This window comes from Lepisma saccharinum, chromosome 2, assembly GCF_977018435.1.
Source record: "Lepisma saccharinum chromosome 2, izLepSacc3.1, whole genome shotgun sequence".
In the NCBI taxonomy this organism is placed as follows: domain Eukaryota; kingdom Metazoa; phylum Arthropoda; class Insecta; order Zygentoma; family Lepismatidae; genus Lepisma; species Lepisma saccharinum.
Window position 1 is genome coordinate 58,891,483 of NC_139230.1, and position 23,643 is coordinate 58,915,125.

The 23,643-nt window shown below is 32.0% G+C and overlaps 1 protein-coding gene across 16 annotated transcripts in view; it reads left to right on the top strand.

The window, feature by feature from the left end:
- Positions 1-23,643, top strand: part of bt (projectin protein bent) — a 486,238-nt gene that overhangs the window by 210,393 nt on the left and 252,202 nt on the right. For 5 of the 16 annotated variants that reach the window (XM_083117400.1, XM_083117404.1, XM_083117409.1 and 2 more), the window contains exons 44-51: positions 932-1,027; positions 2,069-2,170; positions 4,301-4,384; positions 6,634-6,660; positions 7,401-7,592; positions 13,458-13,502; positions 18,402-18,549; positions 22,460-22,524. In XM_083117400.1, coding sequence (XP_082973526.1) covers positions 932-1,027; positions 2,069-2,170; positions 4,301-4,384; positions 6,634-6,660; positions 7,401-7,592; positions 13,458-13,502; positions 18,402-18,549; positions 22,460-22,524 — 759 coding nt within the window. Of the gene's footprint in view, positions 1-931; positions 1,028-2,068; positions 2,171-4,300; positions 4,385-6,633; positions 6,661-7,400; positions 7,593-13,457; positions 13,503-13,956; positions 13,996-17,313; positions 17,362-18,401; positions 18,550-22,459; positions 22,525-23,643 lie in introns of all 16 variants that reach the window. The other 11 variants (XM_083117398.1, XM_083117403.1, XM_083117410.1 and 8 more) reach the window with 5 other exon arrangements.

Consider the following 23,643-nt stretch of genomic DNA (forward strand, 5'->3'; position numbering starts at 1 on the left):
GCCTTCTGTTCGTATTGTTTTATCTTGATTTCAGTGGTATATTCTGAAAATTTGACCTGGTTTACTGCAACAGTTCTTATTTATTGTCTATATTTATTATATATTAATTAGATATAAATAAAACACAAATGCAGGCATGCAAGTAAAACAAAAACGGAAATCCGACAACTTCAAATTTTCCAGTAGTTTCTATGTGTATGAAAAATGTTCGTTTACTGGTGCAAAACCAGATATCACGGGAAAATATGCCACTGCTTGATTTTTTGTACAGATTCTTTATTGTTCTTTTATTGTTCTAATTCTTATCATAATGATAAATAATTTTTGCTTTACCCTTTCCTATCTCACTCAGAGATTCAGATGATTTAACCCAGGATATTCCATGTCCTGTTCAGCCATTTCTGTAAAACTCTTTCTAATGGAGAGTAATGATACTCTTTGCATCAACCAGTAGCTTGGTTAACAAACTATGGGCAATGGATTTTTTTTCCTTCCTCCTCACTCTATTAAATTTATTTCTTCCCATCCAAGATTTTGTGTAATGTCATCAGCATATGATCTACTTTTTCACTGTTGATCAGCAAGGTAAACAAGCTGTAAGATTAATTGTAAAACATAATAATTACATTTAGTTAAAAAATTCTGCATATCTTTGTATCTCATTAATGTTAACTAACTTCTCTCACTTGATTCTGAGTTCCTTATATACCAGTATATGTGATAATTATTTCACTATATATCTAAAAAAATACAGGAAACATGTCATCCGTGTTGAAGGGATACCTTTGTTACAAGCATGCCTTCTATGTAGTGTTAATTTTGTAGAAATTTCTTCATACTTGTCTACGATATTTACTGTGTACTTTGTTCTGAGTATATGTAGAAGCTACATATGTAAATACTTCTGCCAGACTATTCAATGAATTCTTAGGTTTTGACCACAATTCCTCAGTTATTGGATGATGAGGAGGAAGAAGATTATAGAGAAGACGATGAAATATCTACTTCCATAAGAGAAATAAAAGAGGTGAGGGAAGCAGATGACATGCAAGCACAGTGCGCAAACAAATGTTTGTATGTAAACAGTGTTGGGGCAATGATTGAAAACAAGTATTTTTATCAGTTCATGAATACTGCTTGAAGAAAATAGAAAAGGCACAAGAAACAAATTATTATTTTACATGTGGTAGATATAATTCTTGGAATACAATAAGTATTAGTTTTGAATTTATTTGCACAGAAAATTATACCAGATATTAATTAACAATCACTGTAGACCATGCACTTTATATTATATCCAAATGGATGTCATCAATTGCATTATGGTCTCAATTGAAATTCCCATTCTATGGCAATGCAAATAATTTTAATTTAAATGTACACTAATGACCTAGAGATTTGTAAGGAGGAGCAATGACAGTATGATAATGGCTGTGACTACATTGATTACATTCAACAACAATGTATATTTAAGTATTTTCCCTGTGTTATATATATGCTACTCAGTATGTGGACTCTGTAAGGATTGTAATATTGATTGTAAAATTTGAAATTGAAGAACAACTACTAGAAATATAAACAATAATAAGAGAAATTGAATGATAGAATATTCAGATATACACAAAAGTCATCTTTCATTAGACATGAAAAGAAAGATATATTTCTAGAAAAATAAATGTAAACTTTTTTCTATTTGCATAGCAATTTACAGGTGAAGTATGCCCTGAAGTCCTAGTGTAGGTTGATAAGATACTGACACGTTATGCTAGTGGTTCTTGGCTGTAACCTGACCAAACCAAATTTTCTACTCACTGTCTTAGAAATTATTTCAATTCATCCTTTTGGCATTAATGTCTGTTACGGAATTTTTTAATAACTCTTTTACGCATTATGTGCATCTTATGTTTAAGACTGGAATGTCAAAAGATTAAGTTCTGCCATAAAAGAGAAGCTCAGCAGCGTGCTTTCATGACAAAAATAATATGTAGGTTATCTCATTATAAATATGATTGCTTGCGGATCTGACTTGCATCATCATACTTCCTAAATTAATGTCATCAATACTTAGATGCCAAAATATCATCAAGTGGAATCTAGTGAAGATGAAGAACAAGAAAAGGATGAAGAGGAAGAAGACATGTATGAAAAACTTATAACCCAAAAAAGAAAGGTGAGAATGAATCACCTTATGTATGGTAGCAGTATTTTTACTTTGATTTACTGCTTGAGCTATTGATCTGCTTACTTTCATTATTCATTCATTCATTTACAGCTGCTGAGTTTAAGAGCATACGTGACATTATAAAAGCAAACGAGTAGTTGCATATTCATATTAGCTGTTTCAGTATTATTTTTTTGTTCATATAAGGCTCCCACTTGTGCTTGTTTTGAAATTCTGTAAATTTACTTTTTAGTGTTGTGCATGTTCCTATTTGCAAATTTTCTGTACTATCAAACAAATGTTTTTGTGCAGGATATATTATTTTGTGTGTTTGTATTGTATACTTTAAGTGTATATATTATAGTGTATTTTAAAGCTTAACGTTGCTAAACATTTATTTATGTATAAATATATTTGTGTATTCATTAGTCATTGCTATATTGGTGCATGTATGTAGCAATTATAACCAAATCATTACTGTTTGAGCCTTAATGATATGTTTATTTATGTATATTCCATTGTTATGATGCTACATGAGCTATAAGGCAGTGAAACAGACCAAATACTTGATTTCATGCAATTTCATGTCATAGTTACATGTAAATTCTCGTACTTCAAAAGCGGAAAGTACTATGTGATGATTTTTCTTCAGATGGAAACTGAATAATTGAAATTATTCAATGGATATGAGATTAATTAAGTGGTACTAAGAAGAATCCTGTTTTTAAAATAAGTTAATTACTCATTTACACTCTTTTGTCTTCACAGCATTCATTATATAGCAATATCTGGTATAAAATATTTCTCATGCATTGCTTCTTTAACTTATAAACATTCATGTTGAGTTTACACACAACATGAAATCCATGTTGACTACTTTTGCTTGTTCAGAAGTGAAATCATTGTTCTAGTGTTGTTTTATTATTCTAATCTTCTTTGTTTCTCTCATTGTATTAGAGAAGGATTTGATTCAGCATTGAATTGCTGTATAGACTCCACATGCTTATTTTCTAAAGATTTTTATTGTAAATTCCTTGTGCTAATGACAATTTTTTACACATTTGTATACTTCTAACTAGCATACAATAGTTGAACAATTTTCTGGTGAAGATGCTCTTGTTCATCACATTTAACTTATGTTGAAGTAGATTTCGCTTCTCATTGCATTGTGTTTTCACCTTCACTCAATATTTATCTTGAATCTGAATTTCCTTGTTTGAACATTAGGCACAGTATATCCTTTCTAGTAAAGAGCTAGACAGAAACATTTCACTTTTATGTTTTTACAAGGTCTAATACAAATTATGGTTTTCGGATATGCTTTTATTAGTAGGTATATATATATATCTTCTCAAAACTACCAAATGATTAAAATCGTTATGGAATTATCAACAAGAGTTGAAGAATACTGATTTCCTGAATTATGTACTCAGCACTCACCATTTGGAATAAGCAAATAGATAACAGTAGTGCACATTAAGTATGCTTATTGCTTGTATTTATATACTTGATATGTTTGATAACATTGTTATTAGATTATGCATATTTTTAAATACAGATGATGATTTATTTTTAAGTCAAGATTGGTTATTCTTCTGAGACTTGGAATGATGTCCTGGTTGAACACCAGTAATTCAGATACCTCTTTCTTTTAGTTATACGTGAAATTACATCATTTGACCCTTCTAAAGTGGCTTTTTGCAGGCAGATTTGGAGGGAGCATTAGTTTTATTGCAGCTCTCAGCTGTTGTTTGATCAAGATGTCACACCATGCACATGGCCTTTAGATATATACTCTCATATAATTGTGGTTACTGTTATATTTGAGAATATTTCTGACCATAGTAATAGCAGTTTTCATGCATTTACCATAATGTGGTTGTTGAAATGAGCTTCTTATTAAAATGTATAAATATATGCATTGACACCAAAACATCTGGCAATTTTATAGAAGAATCTTTGTTTGGTTAGGCATAAAGAGTACACTCTTCATTCATAATTAGGAGCACAAGCTGTGGTTAATTTTCTGCATTGTCAATGAAACTAGTGATTGTCTTTTTATATGCCAGTGAAATTTTTCAATTGTTTAGTGCATACAATTGAAAATATTTCCCCATCTAACTGTCTTTATTTGGTCAGATACCAGTTATCAAGGAGGAGGATGGATTTGATTGGTCAATGTTCTCTGGTGATGATGCTGACGAGGGAGGTGATTTTGATCAGGTGAGGCGACTGGACAATGTACTGCATTGGACTGTGATGCATGGTTGATAACTATTGATTGCTTCTTAAAGAAGACAACAAAGTTATCACCATCCATTTCAGCATTCCATATACTTTTGCTTTTATGCAAGAGCATATGAATACTTGGCAAATAGTGTTTTCACTTAGAAAAGTAATTCTGAGTGCAAAACACAAATGCACGTCTTTGTCCAGCTCGCCAGTAAATGGGAAAATGCAAAAGGTTTTCATTGCATGACACTGGATTATAATAGGTTCCTAAATTACCGTGAAAGTGTTCCAAACAAGTATTATTTAGATGACATGGGGAAACAAATCGTCAAAGAAAAATGGAGATAGAACTAACGAAAGTATGCATGTGAAAAATGTACTACTTATATCTTAAAAATGTGAGTGAATAATTTTTCCTCTTATCATTTCACCAATTCTTTTATCAATGTTTATTGACTTGGATGATGCTGAATTGAACACACTACATTCAGGACTATTTGTAAAAACAGCTAATGGAAGCAAGTTCTTCATTTTAATGTGAATAGAAAAATGGAATTTAGAATTAAAAATTAAAAATATTGCCCTCTATTACACTTAAAACTCAGGACAGTGCCTTCAAGTAAAATAAAATCCAATGGCACTATATTTTTGCTGATGACTACTGGTTTACAGATACAGTTATTGCATTTTACAGATGAGTTGCCTTAAAATATATACATCGAAGGTATATATAGTATTCTTTACAGAATGTATATTTACAGTGGAATAATAGTCACACAAGTTTGGAACACTTTTCTTCTTTCTCTCAGTTTGCTTTATAGGCAAAATAACAGCTTTTAGGCATTTGTAGAATTCAGTTACTATGTCTACCTACAACTGCTATATTTGGCATACATCTTCAGGCTTTTTCATTTCTTGTAGGTACACTTGTTGTTAGTAGCACATAATGAAATATTATAGGTGCTATGTTTTCTTTCTTTATTTTTATTTTTTTGTTTGTTTCACACCAAGTATGCTTAAATTGCTTTTCAATTTAGTACCTTGTTTTAAACGAAAGTAGTAAATAGGAATAAACAAAGAAGAATTGATCCATTATAAGCAAAATCAAAGTTTTTTTGTATTATTCATGTAGCTTTAAAACACTTCATTTATGGAAAATCTTTAATATGTATTTTTCTACTCTTTAGAAACTAATACCAGAAATTCCTGAAAACATTACCAAATATTAAATTCTTCAGTAGCTCATTTTTTCATGTACATTTTCTTTACTTTTAGATATGATTTGAATTTTCTTAAGTCCATAGTAATTATTTTGTGGTTTGTTGTCATATATTTATTTAAGAAACATTTTGCTCACATTCATATTTCAATCCTTCAATTGACTTTGAAAACAAGTAATTACTGTCCGTTTTAACTGTCTGAATGTGGAGTTTTTTTCTTCTTCAATTAAGTCAGGACCTTATTTTCATGCTACCCTCAAAGATAAAATCTTATTTATTGGAAACTGGATACACACTACTTATGGTGGATCTGCATAACCAAATAATAGATTTTTGTGTAGATTTTTTACTTATAATATACAAGTTTCAATGCTATTTACACATCATGAAGGATAGGTAGCAGTCTTACAACAACAACATTTTTATTTAGCCTATAAGAAGCATTAATTTCAGAAGACAATTGAAAGCTGTTCGCAAAGGAATTTTGTGTTCTTTCTGTTTCATCTAATTTTCTTTCTGATCTTAGTTTGCTTTCTTATTTCTCATTGTTGTCATCATTGCAATTGCACTGACTATGATTTTTCATTATGTCTTAAATAGAAATTGCTTTATTAGAAAGCAGCATGCTTTTTTATAATAAAGGCAGTGTTCATTTCATTTTGCACATTTCCTCTTTTTACCAGCTTTAGGATAAAATGAGAATTTTTATGTTATAAAACACTGGATCTACTGGTTGGTTTGATCCTATATTTGCTTTTCCTCTAATTGTAGAAGAATTTATTACAAGAACTCTCCTAATATCTCAATATTTTTCATTTTATACACATATGTATTTTGTTCTTGTTAATACATAATACATTGTTTTTCACTCTTGTTACAAATTTATGTCAATTCTTAATGTCTACAGTATTTTCTTTCTGCTGATTTGCTTGATAATTTCAACTGCAGAAGATGCTGATCCATAGGGATGTATATGCCATAGGGTACATCATTAATATATTTTTCTTTTCTTTTTTTCAGAAAGCAGAACCAGCAGCAAAAGGAAAGGTAATTATTGCTTTAAAGAAAATACTAATTATTGGCACAAATAAATATAAATAACTGGAATAGATTAATACAGATAATGTGCCAAAATTAATCAATACCAATCAACAGTAAACAGGCACACAAGAAAATGCAAAGTGTTACAGGCTGGCCCCCATAGTGGAGTGGTTAGCACATCGCGCTATGTCTCCAGGGGTCATGGATGTTTGTGTCTTCATTTATCAATTTCATCACTCATCCCCATCTTCGCAAATTAGCCAAAAGTGGCACAAAAGCAAAGTAAAATAAAGCAAATCAATCAAAGCAAAGTGTTACAGAAAGTCTGTAAATTTCTTTGAATCTCAAAATCGGGAGGAAACAGCTATCCTGGCACACACAGACAATGCATATAGGGATAAAACTCTTGTACTACTCTTATGCTCATTAGATTTTATCTCCAAAATTTGTTTGCAAAAGAATAAGCAATATGATTGCATGATTAATATAATATTATTATCTCTCTCATCTTCAGGTAAAATCCCTATATCATTTGAAAAATTTTGACACTTTTCTATTTTTCATTTCTGATGCAATTGGTAAATTACCAATGATTTTTTAATCTTTGTAATGAACATACATGCAAGATTTTTACTTTCTTAAATACATTTTTTGCTTACAAGTAAGAGAAAAAATTCAGCATGTCATTGTTGAATAAATTTTTTCAGTTATAAACATTTTTATAATAATAATAAATTGTGTTGCAGGGCAAACCAGAGATTAAGGTCCCTGAAATAAAGATGCCAGAAGCTCCAAAAATTGAAGTTGCCCGAGAGAAGTCTCCCATGGGCAGCAGAAAGGGATCTCTGGCACCTGGTTCTGGACCTTCCAGCAGGCGAGGATCATTAATTCCACCTGAAGATCAACCACGCCGGCCAAGTCTTATTATCAGTGATGAGGTAAATTGTGTGCTAGAGTGGTACTTACTAAATATGATTTCTGTATTCAAGTACATAGTATAATAGTAAAGTATCGTGATAATTGAAAAAAAAAAGAAAACTATGTAATTTCCATATTATAAAGAAACTGTAGCTGTGTTCAGTTTACTAAAATGTTAAGTGTATTCTTGCATTTCAAAGAAATTACAATAAATATTAGTAAGAAGGTGGCTATAGCAAAATTAAATTTGGATTATTAATGGTAAAAGAACAGAAGCCATTCTTTTTCACAAAGAGTTGATTAACTTTCACAGTTCTAGAATGTAGGAAAATATATTCGTAATCTCGTAATGATGATTTCCATTTGAATCTTTTCACCTTGAAGTGCAGTATTAAAATATCAGTTTCATGTTTCATGAGATTTGTATTTATGCTTTAGCTGCTTGCTTATAACTTTGGCTTAATTTTTGAACAGTAGCTTCTGTAGCCTCTTGTATTTGCTTCAAGGCTCTTGCATGCTTCTTTTTTGGTATCTGAACAGATGATAAAGAATTCTAACATGCTGTGTTGGGAAGCTTCCTATTATTGTTTCTGGATATTACTAAAGTGTAATAACGAAAGAAGGTACTTCAATTACCTTGTGAACAAATTGTTATGTGGCCTTATGCATTAAGAAAATACTTTCAATAACTTATTTATCTAACAAGTATTATAGCCAGTTATTACAGTTCTACAGTGTGAATTATTATTATTATTATATCAAGAAAAAAATTTAAATGTCTGTGACTGAAGTGATACACTTTTACACTATAACAGACAAATTATTATATACTAGGCACAACATGTACACCTAAAAATCATGTGATCTTTACTATTTGTTGATTCATACTCCTGGAAACTATAAAGTCACAGATCCAAACTATCTACACTATCATAAATTCCAGTAATTTTCCTTACAAAGTTCAAAACTTGCGCAAGTAATATTCAACTGTAGTACCTCAAACTTTTTTTCACAAACCTTTATCACTAATCCCCTAATGGGTTTTCTCTGATACATAATTTTCTAGAAAACCTGCAGGAAATCTGCATGAAACTATACTGAAGAGTTCAGAATGCTTTCTGTTCAAGCAGTCTTATTTTTATGCTTTGTTACAAGTTTCAATATTATTTCAAACCTTACACAGTAATGCACAAAAATACAGTTCTGCTTTAGTATCAAATAAATTGGAATCTTCATATTTTGTCATGAACTAATGATTTCTCTTGGAAAATAAACCAACTCACACATTTCATGTGCAAACTAATTAGGAAGTTAATGAACTTAATGAGAAAAATGGTTGTGTAATTTCTTACAATGAGTTTTCTGTTAGTTAAAAGTCGTCTCATTTATTAAATGCCTTAAAATTTTAGACCATGTCAGATGATACATCTTGTCTATACACCTGTGAATAATATGCATGTATATATACACTTTGTCTCAGTGTTTGATATTTATTTTTTATGTGTAATTATTCTGGAAATAAATTATTCTATTTTGTAATTGAAGAAGCCCGCCATTCTTTTATTAGCTGCCAATATTAGCATTATTTAATTTTCATTGCTTCATGTGGTATATTTTCTTTCTTTCTGAAGATTCTTCTCCATTTTGTTTTCATAAATTTGAAGAAAAATTGTTGTTTTGTTTGCACATGGACAATGGACAATGCTATTTGTTTGTTTTAATTTTCATAAAATTGACAAAGCTAAAGGAATTGCACAATAAAGAAATAATATAATAAAAAAAAACATCATGAAATGTCACTAGTCAGTTTATTACTGACAGTTTCATTATTAAATATTCATGATGTATTTTGAATTGTCCAAAACAGTTGTGCATTTAATTGTAGTTGTTTCACAGTTCCAACACATACATATTCTTGTCTGACTTTAGTCCTTCATGTAATTTTTACTATAAAGTCATAAGTACACATAAATCCTTAGATTAGTTTCATCATAACACTGAAGTGACATGTAAAGTCGTCATGTAAAGCAATTTTTTAACCTTGATACACAAACATGTAAAATAAAATTATTGGATATCATTTCTTATATTTATGTAACTTCTAGACATTCATGAGTATTTTTTTCTACTTCTCAACTGCAACTGATACTTATCATTAAATGGAATGCACTTCATTAAAGTGAACATATGTCACATTTATCTTTCTCTCTCTCTCTCTCTCTCTCTCTCTCTTTCTCTTTCTTTGCCTATTAATTCTTCACATGACAATAATTGCTATCAGATTTTACAGCAAATAGCAAAATTAAATCTTGTTTTCCATTATCTGACATGGCTGCATTTGAACTAATTATACGTCAAATTAAGTAGGATATTTAATTTGAAAATTTGAAGTTATGTATTTCAAAGTAAGTAGTTACACAACTATACAAGTTTGTTAAATCTGTCTCTCAATAACATGATGATGTGTACAGAAACTTTATGTGTGTATATTCTTCTAAGTTACCCTATGAACAGATGCATAATGCTTGTTGAATACTGCAGCCTAAAGGACCAAATATTACAAATGATAATATTTATATGTGATCTTACATTGTGATTTCTCCATTGTGCTTTAACTAATACATTAATTTATTTCACTTAACTGATTACTTTATGTGCAGCACATGGAATGTAACTTCTATTGGAGTTACTGTTTCATATGTCAACTTTATATGTTTTTCTTCTTTTGCAGTATAACACTTTGTATTTTTATGTATGTACATATATTCCTGTGAATTTACAATACTAATTTTTCTTTTTTCAGTGTGTAGTTATATTTATAGGTAAAGGCTTGTTTTTATTATGTTCTGTTTGATTCAATTGTTTGGATGCATATACTGTTTTCCTGTTCACTTCCTTTGTTAATGATAATGGTGCACATAAATATTGGAAAAAATGAACCTGTGGGCTAATGCAAATATCTTCGTACAATAAGGTAGAGAATTCTTTCTCCAACTCTCTCTCTCTCTCTCTCTCTCTCTCTCTCTCTCTCTCTCTCTCTCTCTCTCTCTCTCTCTCTCTCTCTCTCTCTCCCCTCCCTCTCTCCCCTCCCTCTCCCTCCCTCCCCCTCCCTACCCACTCACCAGATACTGTAAAAGTTTAAATTTTTGCTCCCACAGACCACATCTTCAGTTGTAGATTGTAGATAAAATATGGCATAAACTGAAATGCCATCTTCTATCTACAACTGAAGACGTTGCCCATGCCTGCGAGAATTTGAACTTCCAGTGGTTAGATTTTAAGAATACTTTTGCGAGGCCTGCAAAAATGCATATGACAATTTCATGGAATCTAAATTTGGCTATTTTTTAATTTTGGTTTTTGAGCTACAAAATTTGTTATATTCAATTAATCAAATGACATTAATATGCACAAACACACTTAAAAACTCCATTACACAAGAAGAAAATTGTACCTTATTAAATTATGGTATAAGAGTGTGCAAATACAGGAATTCTTTGTAATTATTGTAAAAAAAACATGCCTTTACTTATTTTAGAACTCAATGTACACAACTAAAACTATTTGTTTATGCAGATTAAACTTTCCTGCAGCATTGAATCAGTTTCTTCTGTGTGTATTAATGACACTTTGTATCATATACATACATGTATGTAAATACTAATAATGTGTTTTTTTCAGTACTTTAATGCAGTGGGCCTAACGAACAAGATCAAATACTTCATATTTCATAACCTCAGCTTGTTAACTTTGTACAGTGAAGAAATTTAGCATTAGTATGTGATATATATATATATATATATATGTGTGTGTTTATTTTGTGTGGACAGGTTGCTTTGGAAGTTTTCCACAGAAAGTTTTTTGTTGTATCTTTTGGATAAGTAAACATGATAAATGCTGCCTTGGTGACCAAACACATTGCATGCTTTATTTGTATTCTCACCATCAAGGACTATATTTTGAGTCCAGCCTTGGCATGGATGTCTTGTTGTGTTCACTACTTGTTACATTGAAAAAAATATTATTTGCTTTCATTCATAGCACAAATTTTCTTGACATGGTCATCATCTGTTGATGTGGAAGTTTGTCCAGTTCTGGGATCTTCATGTTCTGCTTGATTTCAAATGCTTGAACCATTTGGGTTCACCCATATGCTTGCTTCAGCATTTCAATTGTTTCTGTACAGTTTTTGGCGAGGTGATATTTCACACAGATCAGAGTTAACAAAATAATTCATGCTTTATCAGAATTCGTTTCTTTAGATTTTCTCCTTAAAAGAAGGAAAAATTGTCAAATATTGTGTAAAATGTAATGATAGAGAAGTTTCTTTAAAGACTATCAGTATTTCAAAACAATTTCTTAACCCCACAAGTACTTAAAATGTTTACATGTATAGATTGTGAAGTACCTTTTACTTCATGTTAACAACCTTGCATAATTGTGTTAAAATTCCAAGTTGTTTTTTTGTTTTTTTTTACCTAACAAATGCATTATCATAAAATTATATTGAGCATCACTAGTTCACCCCTAGGGTTAATTCATTTAATCCAGCCATGAAATGGAGCATAGTAGATCATGTTATTTTTTTTATCTAGTGGGAATGGGACAGGTTGGTACTCTATTGGTATGGAGTGACATAGGCACATTGATGTATTGGTTTACCTGTAAAGTTGTTGATAATTTTACTGATTCATAATATCTATAAATAGCCTGTAATTTAGTGCAGGATTTTACCATTTTGTTGTTATGTAATTGATATGCCTGAAGTTTGTAAAGGAAATTTCTAAATTTGCAATTTCTTTTACAAGTCAAAGCCCATTGCAGTCACCTGGATGCATGCATACAAGGAGGTTAATGAAACTATTCATGCACTTCAACAGTTGCAACTTTATGTTGGATCAGTATAATATCAGTTATCAATATCGGTAAATTTGAATCTCTACTTCATTGGCATCATCAATCATTTCTGTTAGTCTATTCCTAATATTTAGGCATAGTAATGTATATCTATTATTGTTTGTATATTTTTAGATATTGTATGATTAAAAAGGTCACATACAAATATATGTTAATTTGAAAAGAAACAACAAATAAATTCTCAGAATTTGTTAATTTTTAATTATTATAGGAATTCACAAAACTAAGTTGGTAATCAAGGACTTAAAGAGAAAACTTCCAAAGCATTACTGTTTTATAACTTCAGTGTTCTAACTGTTTTTGTGTCCTGCATGCCATCAGGAAACTGATGTGGCAGGTAACAATTTAAACAAACCATATTTGATGTATATATATTTTATACTCATGTATAAATAAGAAGAAAAAACATTCATTGGAACGATATCCACCATACACATGCAAAGGTTTTCATTTCAATTTATGCTCAAATATAAATTATCATCTTAATCTGATATTTTAATGAAGTACAAAAACAAACCTTTTTGAATTAGATCCATTCATTTCCAGTTCAAATCATGTATTGAAAAACAATACAGTAATTCTAGATTTTAAAATTATTGTATATTATGCATGTTTATATTATTTATTTTGCATTCAAAAGTGCTTCAATTTGAGCAATTAGTAATTTTACTATGATCTTGTAACAAGTAAATCAATAATGTTTCTCATACTATCTCATTTTAATATCTGTTAATATAATGTATATACAATTCTGATTCATTTCAATATTTTCCAAAATGTATTTTCTGAATACACCAATGGAGTATTTTTCAAGTAAAATATTCATTATTTTAACATCATTTAAAACTTTGCTCCTGTGAAGGGAAGGCAACAAGAAACATTCGTATTTGTTCTTATGGTGGCTATCCGTTTGGTTAAATAACATTTATTACCACTAAATTCCCAATTGTTTTTAATTCTACTTATAGGAAAATAGGAAGCTACGTCCTGGTGAAGTTTTAGAAGAGAAAAAGGTGAGACAAGACACCTAAGATATGTATTAAAACACCACAGTTTCCTTTTCTGGTATTTTATTTATTTTGTCAGACATTGTTTCATTTTAATCATATTCCATTCTTATTTTCAGTCATTTTTTTTTCTCATGTTTGCACGTTGAAATTTATTATTATTCTTATTCTTATTGAGTTACACCACAATTTATTTCATTATTTGCTAAGATGATATTAGTCATACATTTATTTATTTTGTCGATTTTCTTTAAGATTTTTATAAATTATAAGTTAATTTATTTTCATTTCTACAGGATTAGCTTCAATAAAAAGCATCATTTATGTTATTTGCTTCTTCCTTTCTCCTTCATCCTAAGACGACTGGAGGTCTTATTATTTACCTCATGCCAACATGAGTTTTCTTTATCTACACTCTTTGTTTGATTTAATTTCCTTGCATTATTTTTTTTTTCTGCAGGCTGGAAAATTGCGGCCTGGTGAAGTACTTGATTCAAAGGTGAGATTTGTGTTGCTCTGACACAAAGCCTGGGTGATTCTATGGCAGTCATTTGATTTCCACAAAAGACAGAAAAAACAAAATACACACTTTATTACCAGCAAAAACATGGGCCTTATTAATTATGTTAATTTTTTGCAAATAAGAGTAAAATAAAGTAAAGTAAAAATCTTAATTAATTGAGAATGATTTTAAATTGCTATAAAAATAATACAACCAAATAGTTCAAAGTATCTTAACTTTTATGAAATTAATATTTTGATTTCCATTAAATAATAGTAACAATCCAAACATAATACAGTAGACATAATTAATTGTTTCATAAAAAAATTAAAATATTCAATTAAATCAGTTTTTGGAAAGGTAATTAATTTAATGCTGTATATATTGCAGCAATTTTCAATTATCAAAGAATGTTGGAAAAGTGAGAGACTAAAATTTAGTACTGACATACAAAAAATGTCAAAATATCTTTCCACTGTACAATATTTCTGGGCAAAGTACTGGACAGTATGTGATTATGACATATGGCATGATGTTAGTGCATTTATGTTAGGGACATGATTGATTAATTTGTTGATATTGAGTATTGCGTGAAATTACTTATAATTTGACTGACTCATTTATGTAAATTGATCCTAGCAACAATTTTCTATTATACTGTCAATTTGTGTGTGTGTGTTGTTATCAGTGGCGTAGCGTGATTCTATGAAAGGTGTAAGGCTTCCTTAGATAAACCTGATCTGAATATTGGATAAAGAAAACCCAAAGATATTTTAAGTAAATAGAATCTATTTGAATGTAAGTCATGCATGGGCATACTCAATTTCAAACACAGAATGCACACACTCTATGTTAACAATAATAGCATATGCGTGTATTACTTAATGAAAATTCTCATTTATACTGTAACTCGATCCGACGATCCTTTAGTCTGAACACCTCCAACACGTCGTCGTAGAATCGGGAGTTTCTGGTCAATGTCTTGAGCAGCTCCTTTTCAATGGATATCAGTCCCAAGTCAGATTTCCTTGCCTGAGTCTGTGTGCTGCGTTGAAATGTGTGAATCCTCTTCAGTGCAGAAAACTACTTTTCCACCGACGAGCTTGAGGCAGGAACAGTGGGGAAGAATTCTGTTAGTTTGTACACTTGTTCAACAGCTTCATTCAAATGGGTAGTACGCAACTACTCATGAAGTTCAAACACACTCTTTACTCGATATTCGGCTTCAGAATAAATTACCTGTAGCTCAACTTTCAACTAGTAGCAATTGACAAATTTCGCATACAGCTTAGTTAAGGACACATGTCATATTTTTATTCTTATTATTCTTTTTCTTTCACTAAAAAGCCATTTGAGGGAAATGCTTAGGATACAATTTGCAAATGCAAATGCATTCGAGAATATTACGCCCGACCCTTTGGCCGAGTGGTTAGCACATTGCACTGTGAAGCCAAGGGTCCCGGGTTCGAATCCCGGTCAGGCTTGGTTGTTTGTGAATGTTCATTCATCAATTTCATCATTTCATCACTCATCCCCATCTTCGCAAATTAGCCAAGAGGCACAAGACGCGAAGTAAAATAAACTAAATCAATCAATCAATTCGAGAATATTACTCATTATCATGGTTACGATATTTGCGCACATTTTGAAAAGCATATCAAGCAACTTAGTCAAAGGAAAAGGTAAAACAAATCTGTAAATCATAACGCTAAGTATTACGTGTATGCTTTTAATATTACGGGCAAGTGGGATGCAGGCGCCTAAGTTTGCGGACGCTGCCGGATCTAGGATTGCCAGGCATTCCTCCTCGCTGCTTCTAATGAAGGTAATGTCCAATATTAAACCATCTCTTTGTGAACTTAATAGTTAGTTTACACATTTAAAATGACACCCGTTTTGTTAGCTACACCATACGTCAAGCATTGTTGAAACAACACGGGAGTCGATTTTTTTGGTTCTCTTCCGACCGCGGCAAACAGATGCAGCGGGGACAGAAATCTCGCCAGTTAGTAATGCGCATTACAGTGCGTCAGAATCGGGGCGCCCTGTCATTGGTTGAGTAGGTACTACATAAGCAAACACAACCACCATGGGCGAGTCCAAATCATTTCTTCCATTCACTCGCACGTAAGTCCTCTCATGAAGCCTTATAGAGAAACAACTCGAATCAAAACAAGTCCTCAATTGTTTCGTTAAAAGTTCTACTTGAAGTCTGATGTGTGTTCAAGCGATAAATATGGGAATGAAATACTTTTTCTTCAATAATTTCAACTTGTAAGGTGGACTTACAAGCCTTACGTGGGCACTACGCCGCTGGTTCTTATGGTATTAAACTTAATTTATTAATCTGATGGGGGTCCCGGGTTCGATACCCGGTGGAGGCACGTAGTGGTTCGGATCCCACTTTAAACTGTAGGTCCAGTCCTGATTAGCCTTACTGTGCATAAAGTGGACTTAAAACACCAACTCAACAACTTCAACATTAATCTGATGATAATCATCCATAGATGTGCCTATAAAAGTAAAATCACATGCAGATAAACATATTCCAAAGTTTTCCAGTTACAGGACTTGCTTGTAAGAATGCAATAATTTTCAAAACAGTAGACTGGATGCTTGAACAGTATGACACATTGAAAATCTTGCAATATATAAATTTTCACAAATACGAGGACTTAGCAGCAAAAGTTAACACTTACACACACACTCACAAATGTGTGATATTACCACATATCGATCTGTCCAAGTAGTGTTTTTTGCTAGTAAATCATTTTGTTAATTTTTTATAGATACTTAATGTTGATCAACTTAAAACTTACAATTTATTTGAATTTAATTGTTAAGAAGTCCTCAACAGTTATGGCCTACATATTTATGGGAAATCATTTTTAATTTTGATTTTTTTTACACATTTATGTAATCAATTTTCATGGTAATGAAGACCGTGTAATAATTTTGTTAATGCTTAGACTTTGAAAAGTTGTTATTTCATTATCGACTTAAATAATTTAAACTTTAAAACACATTCTTTTTGATAAACAAACATTAAATTTTATTTTACATGTGTTTCTAAACTGTGAGCAATGAATAAGAGTGGGAAAATCTTACAAGACTATTGCTATCTGATATACTATTTTAAAACATTATTTTTGAGGGTTTTTTTTTTCATCAAATGATGCCAATGAATCACAGCTTGTTCTCTCCCTTTGTTTCTTTCCCTTACGTTCTTATTTTGGTTTCATTCTTTTTAATATTTTTTTCAGTTATTTTATGTTGTTTTTATTTATCCTTCATTTTCTTTTCTGAATTTAACAGAAGAGAGGTTCGCGTCCAGGAGAAATTGAAGATGAGAAGCCAAAGCAGGTTAGATACCAGATCGCTAGGTCTTTTCAATGTCTCTACATGTGTTTGATAAAGAAAGAAAGCAAGAGGTCAACGAATATGTCACTTGCCATGCATGCTTGATGCTTTTCTTAAATATTTTCAACAGGCCCCCATTGTGAAGAATCCTCAATATTGTAATCTGGAATTCATTGTAATCAACACTTTCAAACACAAATTTACAATTGGAAAGAGAAGATCTGCTGCTTCGTTGAACTGCTTTGACAATTATAATCTAGGAAAGTTAATAAAAGCACCATCATATAAATCATTAACATCAAATCCGCAATTCTTCCAATCGAAGGGAGATATGATTTATAATTGATTCTATATCATTCAGTGAGCTTTAGCTGTAGGATGTCAATTTTGGCATGCGATTGAGCAAGTGTCTTATTTCGTTGCTAAAGTGACCATTACTTGGGACATGGCAGTTACGTCCACTTCAACATTGCTTATAGATGTTGATTATCGACCTTGTGTAGAATAGGAGCATATCCAAAAGATCTCCGGATCGTGCCTATCAGCTTCTTATGTTTTATTTTATTTCTTATTTAATTTGCTTCTCCTTTTTATTTTCTTTATTTTGCTTCTCTTTATGTTTTCAGTTTCATCAGTTTTCATTTATGTTTTTCTTTTAAGTGTGTTTTTGTTGTTTTATGTTACTTACATATGTTGATTGATTATTTATTTTACAATATATTTGTAATGATATATAATTAACTTAATTTGTTTTCAGTTATAATCTAACTGTACATCAGAACATCATTATAGTATGAAATATCATTCACTTTAAATTTAATTTGATTTGTTAATTAAAGCTTAAGTAGTAGCCAGTATATAAATCAAATTAGAAAAAAAGTATTTCAAGTAATTTCAATGAAAGGCTTGCATGCATATTGAATGCTAGTAGATTTTTATTGCTGGCAGATTTTAAAGCAGCAGCATTAGTTCATTAATTCATTTAACCAGTTGATATACATGTACATTCTTTTGTAAAACATATATATCACATTATACTACAGCGTAGAAGACCAAGCACTGATATGAGACGTCCAAGTGTTGCAGAACTGGAAGAGAGGATAGACAAACCGTCCACTCCTTTAAGACCAATTGGAAATCCTGGACCACCTGCAATTGTTGATGTGCAGGAGAACTATAGTGCAGTTGAAGGTATGGAATGCTTATTTAATGCTCAATTTGCAAATAAGGAAATTGAACATTCTAAATATTCATGATGAATGTTGTAAATGCGGTTTTACTATTGTGGGCAAGAAATTTTGTGTTTCCGTGTTGTTAATAGTTTTGTTGCCAATTAATTTTTAAGGCTCACTGTTTTCATTCACTCATGGTACAGTGTCTTTGATGGAGGTGTTAGTGCACCACTTCTTGTTTGTTCTTGGGAACAAATGCAGAAAAATGAAATTTCTCACACACAATTCTTAATATTATTTTAGAATATAAAATATTTGACATAGGAAGATTATGAGACTAGATTCAGAACATATTTTTTTAGTGTACCACGTTAAATTCCACAAAGCTTATCAGAAGACAGATTATTGACTTTGAGCCCATTGAAGTCACAGCAACAGAATCAATACCTTGTGCTTAATATACCAGATTTCACACCAGACATAAGACTGCCCTTTTAAGCTTGATTCACATCTACGCTCCAGTAACGCTCGGATCACCCTCCCTCCATGGTCCGGTCAAATATCGTTGAATGTTTTTTTAAGGGAAGCATTCACACCTGGCGCTCCAGTCAAGGTTCGTTGGATTGCACTCAGCTCGGGGTCCGGTCATGATCGGATGGAAAGAATATTTGACCGGAGCATGAGGGGGCGGAGCTTGACTTTGTGAAGCTCGATCATTGATGTGAACATCTGATACAGTTCAGTAGCACTCTTCATCCCCGTTGCAGAGGATACGTAACCCAGTTTTGTGCATAGAAGATGAACCGTCAGAATGCAAAGACCTATTAAAACACAGAAAAAGGCAAGTAATGATAAAATTGATTGATGGGGGGCATCGAGCAAAAAAATCCCACACTATTTTCCTCCCAATTCTGTTTGTAAAACATCGGTCAAACAACATCGGACCGAAACAACCAAATTACAATTACTACAGACCATATCACATTACATGGTTCACTAACATTATGCAACTCTTACACATGTATGTCATAGCCTAGCCCATCATTCATTGTGAAACAGACTTATGAAGCACAACTTTTATTTTTTTGAAAACCAGAAGAAAACAAATGAATGGCTGCCAGTGTTGCAAAGAACCTCTCATTTCTCATTAATTTATCTTAAATTTTTAAATATTTTCAACCTAATACTAGGACTTCTGGACTGAAGATCAAAACAGCACAAGAAATAAGGATGTTAACAGATTTACAAATGTATACTTTGGGATGTGATGTGAATGTTTCCCTCACTGTGTAAAGCATAAAAAACAATCAAGACACATACTTTACTACCCATGTGAGACATGAGCAGTCAGTCATAAGTGATGAACTAATGGTTGGCATCAAATTATCTCTGTGATGATAAAGTTCTATTCTGTGCTATTACCAGTCCTGGATAACCAACAAAGTCATTGTTTGTTGATTTCAACACATGACACCAAAATTCCTAAGCAATTTCATTCAACTTGGAGTGCAGAGCTTGTATTGACTAGGCAATATGTTGTTTATTGAAGTTAGGGCCTCCCCGATGGCGCAGTGGTAGCGTCGTCACCTTGTAATCAAGGAGTCCCGGGTTCAATACCCTGTGGTGGCACATAGTGGTTCAGATCCCACTTTAAACTGTAGGTCCAGTCCCAATTAGCCTTACTGGGCATAAAGTGGACTAAAACACCAACTCAATCAATCAATCAATTATTGAAGACTAGCTGAAAATAAGAATGTTTGAACTTGCATGAAGAACACTTGAGTGATAATTAGAGACCGGATGTTAGGAAAAATGCCTATTCTTTCCTGTTAGAGATATGATGAAAACGAATGTTGCGAAGGCCACTGGGGAGGGATTATCTGCATTTAAACGCAATTTAATTTTGCCTATTTCATACGATATTGCGTATATTATTTCATAAATGCCAGATATTGTCTATTTTAGGCATTTTCTTTAAAATTGGGACATGACAACTCGGTGCATACAATTTCCTGTTCCCAGGATTAGTTTCCGATGCTTCCAAGAAATTTAAAAATAACAGTTAGCGAGTTATTGCAGCTAATAAGGACTTGGACAAATTAAGGGCAATTCAACAAGTTCTGAAAGGTGAAAATATACAAACTCAGTTAGATCCACATGTTCTCGCGTGCTTTAAGTATGTTCCGGTAACATCTGTGGAGGTTGAAAGATCTTTTTCAATTCTAAAAAATGTGTTGTCCGATCGCATACATAACTTGTCGGTTGATCACCTGAAGAAATACCTTGTTGTCATGTGCAACCACGATTAGTGCTTCTTATTATGAGACTGCCAAACCGTACAGTACAAACTTGAAATGCATTTAAACAGATTCTTAGTTCGAACTGCTGTGTGGAATATGTAATGTAAATTTTTTAACTGAAATAACCGTGTGTGCAGTGATAAAGTGTATATTTAAATAATTTGCGTACAGGTTGGAAGTAGACAACAATTTATTTTGTCAGTCTATTGTGTGTACAATGGAAAACTTTGGGCTGACGTGACTCCTGTTTGCAGTGATTTATTAAGTACAAATTGGACTACTGTGTCTAATGATGAGCTCCTGGTTTATTTTAAGCAACTATAAAGAATGTAGTGGTATGTTTCTATATTTTTTAAACACCTATTTCTTTTTGTATGTCTATCTTCATTATTTTAAATTTCGTTGCCTTTTTTATTGCCTATTTGTATTTTAATGCCTATCTTGAAAATTATAAGTGCTTATTTGCCTGCCTATTTTATATGTTTTTAGTGCCTAAACATCCTGTCTCTAGTGATAATGTTAGAAAGACATTTTTTACAAACAAATGGATGTTACAGGGGTAAAAGTGGAGGAGAATCAAGGAAGGACTACTTGCTCTATACACAGCATTTGTCAGTGTACTATTTCTTCTCTCTTCTAGAAATGATAGCTCCTATTGCCCCTTTTTTGCAACCTTAGTTACAAGAGAAATTTACAAAACTGCAATTGATTAAATTACACTGTAGTAATTTAATATATTGACATATACAGCGTGTACCTCTTATACGTATAATAAAAGAAAAATTCACAACTTTTTTACTTACCAATATTTTTTGTCCAAACTTTGTACAAACATGTAACAACTGAGAATTTTTTTTTTACAAATCAAGAAAACTAGCGCTCTTCCACATGTGAACCGTTAGTGGCACGGTAAATGTCAAACCGGTTGTCAGCTCAATCCACACATTTTGAAGCATGTCAGGGGTAATGTTGCTTACTGCAACCACAAGTCTTGCAAATCTCTAACCGGTGTACAGTAAACTTTGTCCTTAACATACCCCCCCCCCCCAAAAAAAAAGAAACCCACAGTGAGGTGTGGTGACCGTAGGGGCCATTCAATAAAATTCAAACCTCTTCCTATCCATTTTCTATCGAAATGCTCGTCCAGTAAGTCTCTAACGAGTTTCGCTTAACTGTTTTTACCATTTCTTTATTGAAATGTACGATGGGACTTCTTCTTTAGCAATCAAACCATAACGTGCATGAAATCATCTCTGCACAAGTGTCACAGACTACACTTCACACAACGTTAAAACACAAAACACCTTTTCTTGTGGCGACCACATGACGAATGGTTACTGAGAAACTGATAATATCAGTTTTCAAGACATTCTGGCTACTGCGCATGCGCAACTACCACTGAATGTGTTGCTAAGAAAAATTCTGAGTCATTCTTTAAAATGAAACAACAATCACATCATTCTGACAGTTTGTTTGGAAGTTATGATTTTTTCTTTTATTATATGTATAAGCGGGACACGCTGTATTATTTACTCTATGATGTAGAGGGACTCTTAAATGTAGTACATTACGTGAAAATCATATTTTGTACTTGTTAGCCTATTAATATGTCATTTTCTCCATTTCTAGATCAAACTGCATATATTACAGTCCAAGTTGAAGGAAATCCTCCACCAACATTTAAATTTTACAAGGTAAGAGTTGTAGTTCTACTTTACACAAAAGCAAAATACCCAAATGTTTGCAAAATTCTATCTTTCAAGACTGACTAGCTGTAATTTTCAACAATTATGTAATTTCATCTTTCGCAATGCACATTTTTTGTTTTCCTCATGAAATGCAGACAGTATTATGCTGCATGTCAAAAGGTTGCTAAGTTGTTACACTGGAACTTTGATTTTACATTTTATATTTTTTCAGGGAACCAAGATGAAATGTAAAATCCAAGGGAAATTTTGCATGTTTCTGTATTGGGACCCTGAAGATCGCATGTATAATGTGGAGAAATGTAACATTTGGAAAATAAAATTGGGATTCAACTTTATATAATTTCATAGTTTTCTGGTATCAATACTTGACCAGTGTAGCAATTTAAAAATGTCCCAAATAATTGTAATCATTAGACAATTGTACTTGTATAACATTGCAACTGTGCTCTGTCTATGTGATATTCTGCCAGATTTTTGCCAAAATGTCTTAGAATCACTTACAAGTCTATCATAATATTTATATCATGTCATTTAATCACAAAATCAACTTTTCAGACAAAGTTTGAATTCCGTAACTTCATAAATTTTATGAGAAAAAGTAGCTACTAAGTACTTAGTAGTACTTGTGTAATAATTGTCTTACCAATTGTTGTATGTTGTAATATTATGATACATGAAGGAAAGTGCACAGAAGTATGATTTCACAATGTGTGCCTGTAGCTCGTGAAAGACTTACAAATCATGAGGCCACAGAGCTGTACAAGCACAGGTGTTGCGAAGCCAAATTATTTTCCCATGACAACAGGAACACACAACAGATGGAGAGAATAAAGTTGGCCACAAAAACATAATAAACAGTAATTTGTGGTGCCATGTGTGGATTGATTTTTTGTTATCAACCAGTGTGTACATGCAACACATTGGATGGTTGCAAACAGCAAACGTTTACCAGCCAAAGTTCACATGTTTTAAATTATTTTTGTGGTTACCTGGATGAAGGTACTTCACAGAACTCAACAAAATCAATGAATTTATCAACATTCAAGGTCCTCATGAAGATCTATCTGACTTTATAATTTCCATGTTCATTCCTGAAAACCCTCA